General features: G+C 33.3%; 1 protein-coding gene across 2 annotated transcripts in view; it reads right to left on the bottom strand.

The window, feature by feature from the left end:
* Nucleotides 1-14,144, bottom strand: part of sgk2a (serum/glucocorticoid regulated kinase 2a) — a 46,858-nt gene that overhangs the window by 8,893 nt on the left and 23,821 nt on the right. Inside the window, exons 3-10 of one of the 2 annotated variants that reach the window (XM_062057559.1) lie at nt 11,541-11,590; nt 11,274-11,331; nt 9,643-9,726; nt 6,874-7,005; nt 6,135-6,247; nt 4,845-4,881; nt 2,834-2,920; nt 1,193-1,288 (exon numbers count right to left, since the gene is read on the bottom strand). In XM_062057559.1, the coding sequence (XP_061913543.1) occupies nt 1,193-1,288; nt 2,834-2,920; nt 4,845-4,881; nt 6,135-6,247; nt 6,874-7,005; nt 9,643-9,726; nt 11,274-11,331; nt 11,541-11,590 (657 nt within the window). The remainder of the gene's footprint in view (nt 1-1,192; nt 1,289-2,833; nt 2,921-4,844; nt 4,882-6,134; nt 6,248-6,873; nt 7,006-9,642; nt 9,727-11,273; nt 11,332-11,540; nt 11,591-14,144) is intronic. The other variant, XM_062057560.1, reaches the window with a different exon arrangement.

Raw genomic sequence — 14,144 nt, 5'->3', positions numbered from 1 at the left:
TTTTCTCACTGGCGCGTTGTTTGACAACTCTTGTTCGGTGGTTGTCCTGCAATTTGATTGGATGAAGACTGTGTGATGAAAACAACGTAGGTCTATTTGATTGGCTGTTGTACTGAGAGCACACACGCTGAAGGCAGCACACAGCTGATAGACACAAACGTACAAAATGAAAGATACGGAGCGCTCCTGAATAACTTTTTAATCTTTGGGTTTTGGGGAAAGTAGCAAGTCTTGTCAAGTCAAAAGGCTCAAGTCCAAGTGAAGTCACAAGTCATTGATGTTAAAGTCTAAGTTGAGTTGCAAGTCTCTTTACATTTTGTCAAGTCGAGTCTAAAGTCATCAAATTCATGACTCGAGTCTGACTCGAGTCCACACCTCTGACATATATATATACAGTATATATATATAATAATGATAAATAAATGGGTTGTACTTGTATGTATATATATATATATATATATATATATATATATATATATATATACTGTATATATATACATACACACACACACACATATATATATATATATATATATATATATATATATATATATATATATATATATATATATATATATATATATATATATATATATATATATACATACACACACACATATATATATATATATATATATATATATATATATATATATATATATATATATATATATATATATATTTATATATATATACATATATATATATATTTTTTATATATATATGTATATATATATATATGTGTGTATATATATATATATATATATATACACATATATATATATATAATATATATATATATATATATATATATATATATATATATATTAACCCAGTGCAGCCCCCGAGTAAAAAAGTTTGGGGACCATTACTGTAGATCCCGTACTGTTATTGATCATAATAATAATAATTATAATATTTATAATAACAATAACAACAACAACAACAACAATAATAATGTCAACAATAATATATAGAATAATTATAAAAACAATAATACATATAATAATTATAATAACAACAACAACAATAATAATAATAATAATAATACCAATAATAACAACAGTAATTATAATAATAACAATAAAAATGTGGATCAATAAAGTTTGTCTAAGTCTAACAACAACAACAATAATAATAATAATAATAATAATAATATCAACAACAATAATAATAATAATAATAATATTACCAGACTGTAGATCATCTCGTACAGAACAGCTCCCAAACACCACCAGTCTACTGTTCTGTCATACGCTTCTTTGCGAAGAACTTCTGGCGCCAAATACTTCAAACAACAAACAATAATACTAATTAATTCATGTATTTTGATTGTATAGTACAGTGTATATATATATATAAATACACACACACACACACACACACACACACACACACACACACACACACACACACACACACACACACACACACACACACACACACACACACACACACACACACACACATATATATATATATATATATATATACACATATATATATATATACACGGGACAGCGTGGCGAAGTTGGTAGAGTGGCCGTGCCAGCAATCGGTGGGTTGCGGGTTAGCAAAGCTGAATTCGACAAAGCAACCCCCCCGTACCAAAAAGCACTTGATGAATGCGGATACAACTTCACCCTCACCTACGAACCCACGCCAGGAAACCAACCAAAAAGGAGCAGAAAACGAAACAACATTATCTGGTACAACCCCCCATACAGCAAAAACGTCTCAACTAATATTGGCCACAAATTCCTCACCCTGATCGACAAACACTTCCCCAAAGGCAACACCCTAAGAAAAGTGTTCATCAAGAACAACATTAAATTGAGCTACAGCTGCATGAACAACATGCGGCAAATAATTTCAAACCACAATAAAGCAATTGAAAAGGAGCCGCCCACCACCAGGCAGAACGACTCCAAAACCGACAAAAGCTGTAACTGCCGCAAGAAGCCTGATTGCCCTCTCAACGGGGGGTGCTTACAATCATCAGTTGTTTACCAAGCAAAGGTAATACGCAAGGACATTAACACATCCGACACATACGTAGGATTAACTGAGGGAGAATTCAAAACCAGATGGAACAATCACAAGGCTTCTTTCAGATGCAAAAGACTCCGGAACACTACAGAACTCAGCAAACACATTTGGAATCTCAAAGACAATAATGTTGAATACTCAATAACATGGCAAATTCTTGCATCCAGCACACCTTACAACAGTGGTAACAAAAGATGCAACCTATGCTTAAAAGAGAAACTGTTTATCATATACCGCCCAGAGTTGTCATCCCTCAACAAGCGCAGCGAAATTGTATCAGCATGCCGTCACAGAAGGAAACACCTTCTAGGTAACACATGAGTCAATCACCACGCCCCCACGCCTGCCTGTACCCACCCGCTCTGTGCCCTATATAAACCATGGTATGTGAATGCTTCCATTAAAATCTCCTGAGGATTGAGGAAATCCCTCATGAAACAGGCCTGTAGAGATGAAATAGTCTTGTGATTTTTTTCCCACACATATATATATATATATATATATATATATATATATATATATATATATATATATATATATATATATATATATATATATATATATATATATATATACATACATACATACATATATGTATATAATAATAATAATAATAATAATAATACCTGGGATTTATATAGCGCTTTTCTAAGGACCCAAAGTCACTTTACATGTTAAAAACCCATCATTCATTCACACCTGGTGGTGGTAAGCTACTTTCGTAGCCACAGTATATAATGTGTTTAAATATACTGTATAGTGATTGATGTATTCCTGTCCTTACTTCTGGTGTCCCACAGAAGGTGGAAGTTGTTCCTTCAGGCTCCACCCCTTCTTTGCAGAGACCAAAGTCTGTCAGCACCACATGACCCTGTAAACATCACCTCTTTATCTATTCATGTATTCATAGACATATGATCATAAGCACCACCTCCTTTATCTTCAACTACTCATGTATTCATAGAAATATGATCATAATCACCACCTTTTTTATCTTCAACTACTAATAGTTGATCCCTGCCTGGTTTCCTGGATTTCAGACTACCTCACCGATAGGCCACAGTACGTCAGACTGAAGGACATCACATCTGACACTGTGATCAGCAGCACCGGAGCACCCCAGGGAACGGTGCTGGCCCCTCTTCTCTTCACCCTGTACACCGCTGACTTCTGCTACAACTCAGAGCTGTGTCACATCCAGAAGTACGCGGATGACACAGCCATCGTCGGGTGCATCAGGGACGGCAGAGAGGAGGAGTTTCGGAGGCTGCTGAGGGACTTTGTTGTCTGGTGCCACAGGAACCTCTTGCAGCTCAACCCTTCAAAGACCAAGGAGCTGGTCATTGACTTTGGGAGGTCGAGTCCAAGGTCACAACCTATTGTGATCGAGGGAGTCGAGGTACAGACCGTGGACTCATTTAAGTACCTCGGGGTGTGGGTGGACAACAAGCTGGACTGGACTGTTAACACGGACCACTTGTACAGGAAAGGACAGAGCAGGCTGTACTTCCTGAGGAGGCTGCACTCCTTCAACATCTGTAAAAAACTATTGTGGATGTACTACCAGTCTGTGGTTGCCAGTGTTCTGTACTACATCGTAGTGTGCTGGGGGGGGCAGTATATCTAAGAAGGACAGCTCCAGACTGGAAAAACTGATCAGGCGGGCCGGTTCTATGATCGGACTAAAACTGGACTCACTGGTGACGGTGGCAGAGAAGAGGACTGTGGAAAAACTAGTGAGCATCCTGGATGATGCCAGTCACCCTCTGCATACCGTTGTCTGTAGCCAGAGGAGCCTGTTCAGTGCTAGACTGCTTCATCCCAAGTGCAGGACTAATAGACTAAAAAACTCCTTTGTCCCACACGCCATTAGACTGTACAACTCCTCTGTGGGAGGGAGGGGGGGTACTAGGATGACAGGGGATGCAAAACAATAACAGTGTAATACGTTTTCATAACATGGTCACTAATGCCTAGTTTCTCTTGTTATATTCTTATTTTACTGTTATATTTGTATTCTCATTGATGCTTTTTGTTTTTATTCAATTGTAATATTTTTCTATTTTGTTTCCATTTATACCCCCATTATTTACTTTTTTAAATTCGATCTCAATTCTGTACACTGCTGCTGGAATTTTAATTTTCCTGAGGGAACTCTCCTGAAGGAGTCAATAAAGTATTATCTATCTATCTATCTATCTATCTATCTATCTATCTATCTATCTATCTATCTATCTATCTATCTATCTATCTATCTATCTATCTATCTATCTATCTATCTAATGTATTCATAGACATATGATCATAATCACCACCTTCTTTATTTTCAACTATTCATGTATTCATATAAATATGATCATAATCACCACCTTCTTTATCTTTAACTATTCATGTATCCATAGAAATATGATCAGAATCGCCACCTTTATCTTCAACTATTCATGTATTCATAGAAATATGATCATAATCACCACCTTCTTTATCTTTAACTACTCATGTATTAATAGAAATATGATCATATTTACCACCTTCTTTATCTTCAGCTATTAATGTATTCATAGAAATATGATCATAATCACCACCTTCTTTTTCTACAACTATTCAAGTATTCATAGAAATATTATTATAATCACCACCTTCTTTATCTTCAACTACTCATGTATTAATAGAAATATGATCATATTTACCATCTTCTTTATCTTCAACTATTAATGTATTCATAAAAATGCGATCATAATCACCAGCTTATTTTTCTACAACTATTCAAGTATTCATAGAAATATGATCATAATCACCTGGGCATCCAAGAGGATATTTTCTGGCTTCAGGTCCCTGAAAGGAACACAAACATCACCCATTCATAAAGTTATTATTAGACAATAAAAAACACAATTCTTCACCTTTTTCATCCTCTCAAATATAAAAATATATCAATCAATAAGTAATCTTACTCTTGAATCATATTTCATAATTAAGTTAGAAAAAGACTTCTTCTGATCGTCGCCTGACTGAAGCATCACTGCCACAAGTGGTGAGAAAGTGAATTACATATTTGTTGTTATTCATCATTGTGAACAAATTATTATTATGTCAACGTGAAATATGCCTTTAATAAAATAGTGAGAGTGGTAAATGCATTAAGATGCTTTACAATATGTATTTGATTGTTTTATTATTATTATTATTATTACATAAAGAATGTTGTTGCTGTCAAAGATGCATGAAAAGATGTAGATGATGTTTATGAATGCATGAAAAGATGTAGATGATGTTTACGAATGCATAAAAAGATGTAGATGATGTTTATGGATGCATAAAAAGATGTAAATGATGTTTATGAATGCATAAAAATATGTAGATTATGTTTATGAATGCATGAAAAGATGTAGATGATGTTTTAGAATGCATAAAAAGATGTAGATTATGTTTACGAATGCATGAAAAGATGTAGATGATGTTTACGAATGCATGAAAATATGTAGATGTTTATGAATGCATGAAAAGATGTAGATGATGTTTATGAATGCATAAAAAGATGTAGATGATGTTTATGAATGCCTAAAAAGATGTAGATTATGTTTATGAATGCATGAAAAGGTGTAGATGATGTTTACGAATGCATGAAAAGATGTAAATGATGTTTATGAATGCATGAAAAGATGTAGATGATGTTTACGAATGCATGAAAAGATGTAGATGATGTTTACGAATGCATGAAAAGATGTAGATGACCTTTATGAATTCATGAAAAATATGTAGATGTTCATGAATGCATGAAAAGATGTAGATGATGTTTATGAATGCATAAAAAGATGTAGATGTTAATGAATGCATGAAAAGATGTAGATGATGTTTATGAATGCATAAAAAGATGTAAATGATGTTTATGAATGCATGAAAAGATGTAGATGATGTTTACGAATGCATGAAAAGATGTAGATGACGTTTACGAATGCATGAAAAATATGTAGATGTTTATGAATGCATGAAAAGATGTAGATGATGTTTATGAATCCATAAAAAGATGTAGATGATGTTAATGAATGCATGAAAAGATGTAGATGATGTTTATGAATGCATAAAACCTGTAGACGATGTTGAGGGAGTGCAGGTAGCCGATGGCGCTAGCTACTTCTGCCGTGTAGAACCTGGCTCGAGGTTCTGTGAAGCATCTTTCTCTCTGCAGGTGGAAGAAGAGCTGCACAAACATTCCCATGAGACTTATTTTCTCTTGTAAAGTTGCTACTGTATATTATTACATGTAGACAAAAATATATTATTAAATGTAAACAAAAATATATTACATGTGGACAAAAATACATTATTACATGTAGACAAAAATATATTATTAAATGTATACAAAAATATATTATTACATGTAGACAAAAATATATTATTAAATGTACACAAAAATATATTATTACATGTAGACAAAAATATATTATTAAATGTATACAAAAATATATTATTACATGAAGACAAAAATATATTAAATATTTACTTGTATACAAAAATATATTAATAAATGTATACAAAAATATATTATTAAATGTATACAAATATATTATTAAATGTTTACTTGTGGACAAAAAATATATTAATAAATGTTTACTTGTATACAAAAATATATTAATAAATGTTTAATTGTAGACACAAATATATTATAAATGTTTACTTGTAGACAAAAATATATTATTAAATGTTTACTTGTAGACAAAAATATATTATTAAAAGTTTACTTGTATACAAAAATATATGAATAAATGTTTACTTGTATTTAAAAATATATGAATAAATGTTTACTTGTATTAAAAAGATGTTTACCTCCCCTCCATTGACATAATCCAACACAAAGTAGAGTTTCTCTGCAGTCTGGAAGGAATAATGCAGGCGCACCAGGAAAGGATGCTGGAGACTTTTCAGCAACACGTTTCTTTCTGCCATGATGTTCTTTTGCTGCCACACATCATCATATCATGATACCATAACACTCTGTATCAGCCCCATATTGATCTATCAATCATTATGGGTTCACATCGATGATATCAATCAGTAAGGGCTTCATATTGATGATATCAATCAGTAAGGGCTTCATATTGATGATAGCAATCAGTATGGGCTTCATATCGATGATATCAATCAGTATGGGCTTCATGTCGATGATATCTATCAGTATGGGCTTCACGTCGATGATATCAATCAGTATGGGCTTCATATCGATGATATCAATCAGTATGGGCTTCATGTCGATGATATCTAACAGTATGGGCTTCACGTCGATGATATCAATCAGTATGGGCTTCACGTCGATGATATCAATCTGTATGGGCTTCACGTCGATAATATCAATCAGTATGGGCTTCACGTCGATGATATCAATCAGTATGGGCTTCACGTCGATGATATCAATCAGTATGGGCTTCACGTCGGTGATATCAATCAGTATGGGCTTCATGTCGATGATATCAATCAGTATGGGCTTCATGTCGATGATATCAATCAGTATGGGCTTCATGTCGATGATATCAATCAGTATGGGCTTCATGTCGATGATATCAATCAGTATGGGCTTCATATCGATGATATCAATCAGTATGGGCTTCATGTCGATGATATCAATCAGTATGGGGTTCATGTCGATGATATCAATCCATATGGGCTTCATATCGATGATATCAATCAGTATGGGCTTCATGTCGATGATATCAATCCGTATGGGCTTCATCTCGATGATATCAATCAGTATGATCTTCATATCGATCATATAATTTAGTATGAGCTGATATCAGTGATATCAATCAGTATGAGCACGATATCGATTAAATCAATCAGTATGAGCTTCATATCGATTATATCAATCAGTATGAGCTTCATAATGATGATATCAATCAGTATGAGCTTCATATTGATGATATCAGTCAGTATGGGCTTCATATTGATGATATCAATCAGTTTGAGCTTCATATTGATAATATCAATCAGTATGGGCTTCATTAAGGCGTGTCTTAATGAAATTAAACAATGGATGTCCGCTAACTTTTTGCAACTCAACGCTAAGAAAACGGAAATGCTGATTATCGGTCCTGCTCAACACCGACATCTATTTAATAATACCACCTTAACATTTGACAACCAAACAATTAAACGAGGCGACTCGGTAAAGAATCTGGGTATTATCTTCGACCCAACTCTCTCGTTTGAGTCACACATTAAGAGTGTTACTAAAACGGCCTTCTTTCATCTCCGTAATATCGCTAAAATTCGTTCCATTTTGTCCACAAACGATGCTGAGATCATTATCCATGCGTTCGTTACATCTCGTCTCGATTACTGTAACGTTTTATGTCTAGCATTAAAAGATTACAGATGGTACAAAATGCGGCTGCTAGACTTTTGACAAAAACAAGAAAGTTTGATCATATTACGCCTATACTGGCTCACCTGCACTGGCTTCCTGTGCACCTAAGATGCGACTTTAAGGTTTTACTACTTACGTATAAAATACTACACGGTCAAGCTCCTGCCTATCTTGACGATTGTATTGTACCATATGTCCCGGCAAGAAATCTGCGTTCAAAGAACTCCGGCTTATTAGTGATTCCCAGAGCCCAAAAAAAGTCTGCGGGCTATAGAGCGTTTTCTATTCGGGCTCCAGTACTATGGAATGCCCTCCCGGTAAAAGTTAGAGATGCTACCTCAGTAGAAGCATTTAAGTCCCATCTTAAAACTCATGTGTATACTCTAGCCTTTAAATAGACCCCCCTTTTTTAGACCAGTTGATCTGCCGTTTCTTTTCTTTTCTTTTCTACTCTGCTCCGGGGTGGACCGCTAGCCTGTTCATCGGATGGGGACATCTCTACGCTGCTGACCCGTCTCCACTCGGGATGGTTCCTGCTGGCCCCACCATGGACTGGACTTTCGCTGATGTGTTGGACTTTCACAATATTATGTCAGACCCACTCGACATCCATTGCTTTCGGTCTCCCCTAGAGGGGTGGGGGGTTACCCACATATGCGGTCCTCTCCAAGGTTTCTCATAGTCATTCACATTGACGTCCCACTGGGGTGAGTTTTCCTTGCCCGTATGTGGGCTCTGTACCGAGGATGTCGTTGTGGCTTGTACAGCCCTTTGAGACACTTGTGATTTAGGGCTATATAAATAAACATTGATTGATTGATTGATATTGATGATATCAATCAGTATGAGCTGATATCCGTGATATCAATCAGTATGAGCTTCATATCAATTATATCAATCAGTATGGGCTTCATATTGATGATATCAATCAGTATGGGCTTCATATTGATGATATCAATCAGCATGAGCTGATATCGATGATATCAATCAATATGAGCTGATATCAGTGACATCAATCAGTATGAGCTTCATATCGATGATATCAATCTGTACAGGCTTCATATTGATCATATCGATTAGTATTCTGATATCAGTGATGTCGACTAGTATGAGCCAGACATCGATATATCGACCAGTATGAGCTGATATCAGTGATGTGGATCAGTATGAGCCAGATATCGATGACATCGACCAGTATGAGCTGATATCAGTGATGTGGATCAGTTTCAGCTCACCTCCTTCTTCTTCAAGATGACTTTCTTTTGCAGAACTTTGACAGCATAAAACTTCTTGGTGGCTTTTAATTTGGCGAGCAGCACCTAAAATGTCACTTTGTTACTTCCTGCTGCCACTTCCACACAACTGCAGAGAGTGCCTGGTACCAACATTATTCATAATTTTTAAATGTTTACTTGCGTCTGAACTTATATTAATAAATATTTAAACAAATATTAATAAACATTTGCTGATATCTAAACATACATTATAAAATGTTACTTATATATAAACATATATTAATAAATATTTGAACATACATTAATAAACATTTGCCTGTATCTTAAAATACATTATCAAATGTTACTAATATTTAAACATATATTAATAAATATTTGCTTGTATCTAAACATACATTATAGAATGTTACTTATATATAAACATATATTAATACATATTTGCTTGTATCATACAACGTTACTAATATACAAACATATATTAATAAATATTTACTTAGAGTTGTAAAAAGTAATGCAATATTTCAAAAATTGTAAAAAAATATATAAATATGTTTAAACTAATGTTACCCAAATGTGTACTTTTTAGTGAATGCCTCCTTATAAATGAACCTTTTAAATGATAATAACAATCACTATAATGATAAATATAATAATAATATTCACCATGATTATATTATAATACATATAATAATAATAATCACCATGATAATAAATGTAATAATAATAATCACCATGATAATAAATATGATAATAATCACCATAATAAATATAATAATAATATTAACCATGATAATTAATAACAATAATAATATTCACCATGATAATATAATAATAATAATCACCATATTAAATATAATAATAATCACCATGATAATAAATATAATAATTAATATTCACCATGATAATACATATTATAATAATAATCACCATAATAAATATAATAATAATCACCATAATAATAAATATAATAATAATAATCACCATGATAATAAATATAATAATAATAATAATCACCATGATAATAAATATAATAATAATAATCACAATGATAATAAATATAATAATAATATTCATGATAATATAATAATAATAATATTCACCATGATAATAAATATAATAATAATATTCACCCTAATAATAAATATGATAATAATCACCATGATAATAAATATAATAATAATAATAATAATCACCATGATAATAAATATAATAATATTTACCATGATAATGTAATAATAATAATAATAATTTTCACATTGATAATATAATAATAATAATAATCACCATATTAAATATAATAATAATCGCCATGATAATAAATATAATAATAATATTCACCATGTTAATACATATTATAATAATATTCACCATGATAATATAATAATAATAATCACCATAATAAATATAATAATAATCACCATGATAATAAATAGAATAAAAATATTGACCATGATAATAAATATAATAATGATAATAATAATCACTATAAATACAATAATAATCACCATGATAGTAAATATAATAATAATATTCACCATGATAATAAATATAATAATAACAATCACCATGATAATAAATATAATAATAATAATCACCATGATAATAAATAAAATAATAATAAAATTGTTCACCTTTCCAAAAGTCCCTTTGCCAATGACTGCCAAGAAGTCAAAGTCAGTTGGTTTAGCACTGCACACACACACACACACACACACACACACACACACACACACACACACACACACACACACACACACACACACACACACACACACACACACACACACACACACACACACACACACACACACACACACACACACACACACACACACACACACACAAAGAAGGCGAGTGATGATCACATGGTGAAAAAGGGGCGGAGTTAGTTGACTTACTGTGGGTTGGCAGAAGGTCCTAAGTTGACATCATCGTGAGGTGAGTGTACCTGTACACACAAATACTTATACTGTACTCAATACTTCATATATTCTGTTGTATAAATATATATACTGTACTTACATAGTACTTAATGATATTTCATATATTCTGTTGTATAAATATGTATACTGTACTTACATAGTACTAAATGATATTTCATGTATTCTGTTGTATAAATATACTGTATACACTGTACTTACATAGTACTAAATGATATTTCATATATTCTGTTGTATAAATATATATACTGTACTTACATAGTACTAAATGATATTTCATATATTCTGTTGTATTCAAATCAATTGAAATAATAAATGTTCTTAAATCAGCATCCATTTTTACGATAATTTAACTTTTGATTAAAATGAATTTATTAAAGATGGTTGTGATTTAGGGCTATATAAATAAACATTGATTGATGGATTGATTGATTGATTTCCTACTTCCACTGAAGCACAACAGCTGCTCATGTGCTTAAGACAAAGCAAGAAATGCTAAAGCTGCCTACTCATAAGCTCATACATGATGTCCCAACAAGGTGGAACTTCACTTATAATATGTTGGAGCAGCAGGCAGCTATATACTCTGCATTGACCCACAAGACCCTGAAGACAAATGTCAAAGACATCATCACCCTGTCTGATGATGATGTGAGAGTGGCAGAGGAGGTCCTCCAGGTGCTTAAACCCCTCAAAACTGTTCCATCTCTACTGAGCACTGAAACTTCACCATCTGTGTCAATGATCCTGCCACTGAAAACAAGGATTCTACAATCCATGGCTCAAAGTGTGGAAGACAGCAGCATCACTCCAGATGTCAGGCTTTATTTCACTACCTATGTTTCAAGGAAGATGATGTGCCTTCTTATGTTGCACTTTAAGTTGTTTTTTATTAATGGTCATTGGTCCAAGTTTAAAGAAAGGAGAAATGCCTTTTTATATTGCACTGTTTTTCATTAATTATGTTAAAAATAAGATAATGCTTTGTGCACTTTAAGTTGATTTTATATATTTTAATTTAATAATTTAAAAGTGTTACTAAACAAAAAGACAAAATGTCTGTTTATTTGTCTTGTCTTTTTTTTTTTTTTTGCTGATCCGAAAAATTATCTGATCTGTGACTCTGATCCGAGAAACGATCCGAAACGTGAGTTTTTTGATCAGTTGCACCCCTAGTGTTTACTAACAAGACATCATGGCGGAGCCGCAGTCGAGTTTCTTAACATGGAGATATTGTCACTACTTTTCTTTTGTCGAACACAAAGAAAATAACATTTTAGTTCAATGTAACAATGTAAGTTGTGTCTTGGATCAAAGATCCTATCTACTGCCCAAAACAGCAATAAAATCTGCTGAAACAGCTACAAAAGCAACATGCTTCGACAAAGCTAGTAAAGAGAGAGACAGACTCTGACGCCACTTCACCTCCACCACCACCACCACCATTTAAGGATTTTAACGGAGGGACTGCTGGCCAGGACAACATTGATAGAGCCATTGCAGCGTATATGCTAGAAGACATGCAGGCTATTTCTACAGTGGAGTCGCCCGCTTTCAGGCAGATAATTAGCATGATACCAGTGTCAAACAGCAAATGGCACAGAAAACATTTTCCACGTATCTGGACACAGTGGACAGTGAGTACATAAACATGGAAAGCAAGCTAAAGAAAACGCTCCAAACTCTGCCTCTGCTCATCATTCAGCACTGAAGGCACACACACTCTGTCAATTCTCTTATATACTCTTTCATTCTAGACTTCTAGAGTGTTTGATTATCACATCACTCTAAATGTATAGACTATAAAGTTCACAAACATAAAGAGGGATCCTAGTGGGCCAGGCCAAATCTTTCCTTTTCTCTAAACGAAAACTGGGGAAATGTGTAGTGTGTTCTGGGCTTCAGACATGATTTTATTTCAGAATTCTTTGAGAGAAAAAAATGCCTGGTTAGGCTTTGTGTATGTCATGTGTGCCTTCCTTGGGTGAAGCCAGGTTTACAGCTATGTTGTGACATGTTGTTATTATGCTGTTTGTTACTTATGTATGTTATGTTGCAGCTATTTAAAATAATTTTGTCAATTTGTTCTGACCTGAAATAAATTTGCCCTTTGAAACATATCTTTGTCTTTGTGTGTTGTATGTAGACCACATTGCTTAGCAGAGTTCAGTGATGAAAATGCATGTCAAGTTGATCAACAGATTGTATTATTCTCCAGTGCAATAACAGTACTGAAATGAAGGCTAAAAGGGCATTAAAAAAAAAAAGAAGAAAAAAAGAAGTAACTTTTTACTTTGCACAGTAACACATTACTTTTTGGTGTAAGTAACTGAGTTAGTAACTGAGTTACTTTTGAAATAAAGTAACTTGTAACTGTAACTAGTTACTGGTTTTCAGTAACCAACCCAACACTGAACATATGTGAAGAGTAGTGTGTGTGGATGGTTGAAAGGTCGGAATCGGGTAAAAAAATGGCGTTAAATGTTGAGAATTGAGGGCATTGTAGAACTATGAATATGTCCATTCATTTGAATGGGAATTTCCTGAAAATTTGGGAATTCG

This window comes from Entelurus aequoreus, linkage group LG01, assembly GCF_033978785.1.
Source record: "Entelurus aequoreus isolate RoL-2023_Sb linkage group LG01, RoL_Eaeq_v1.1, whole genome shotgun sequence".
NCBI classification, from domain to species: domain Eukaryota; kingdom Metazoa; phylum Chordata; class Actinopteri; order Syngnathiformes; family Syngnathidae; genus Entelurus; species Entelurus aequoreus.
This window is presented reverse-complemented; position numbering and strand designations above follow the sequence as displayed.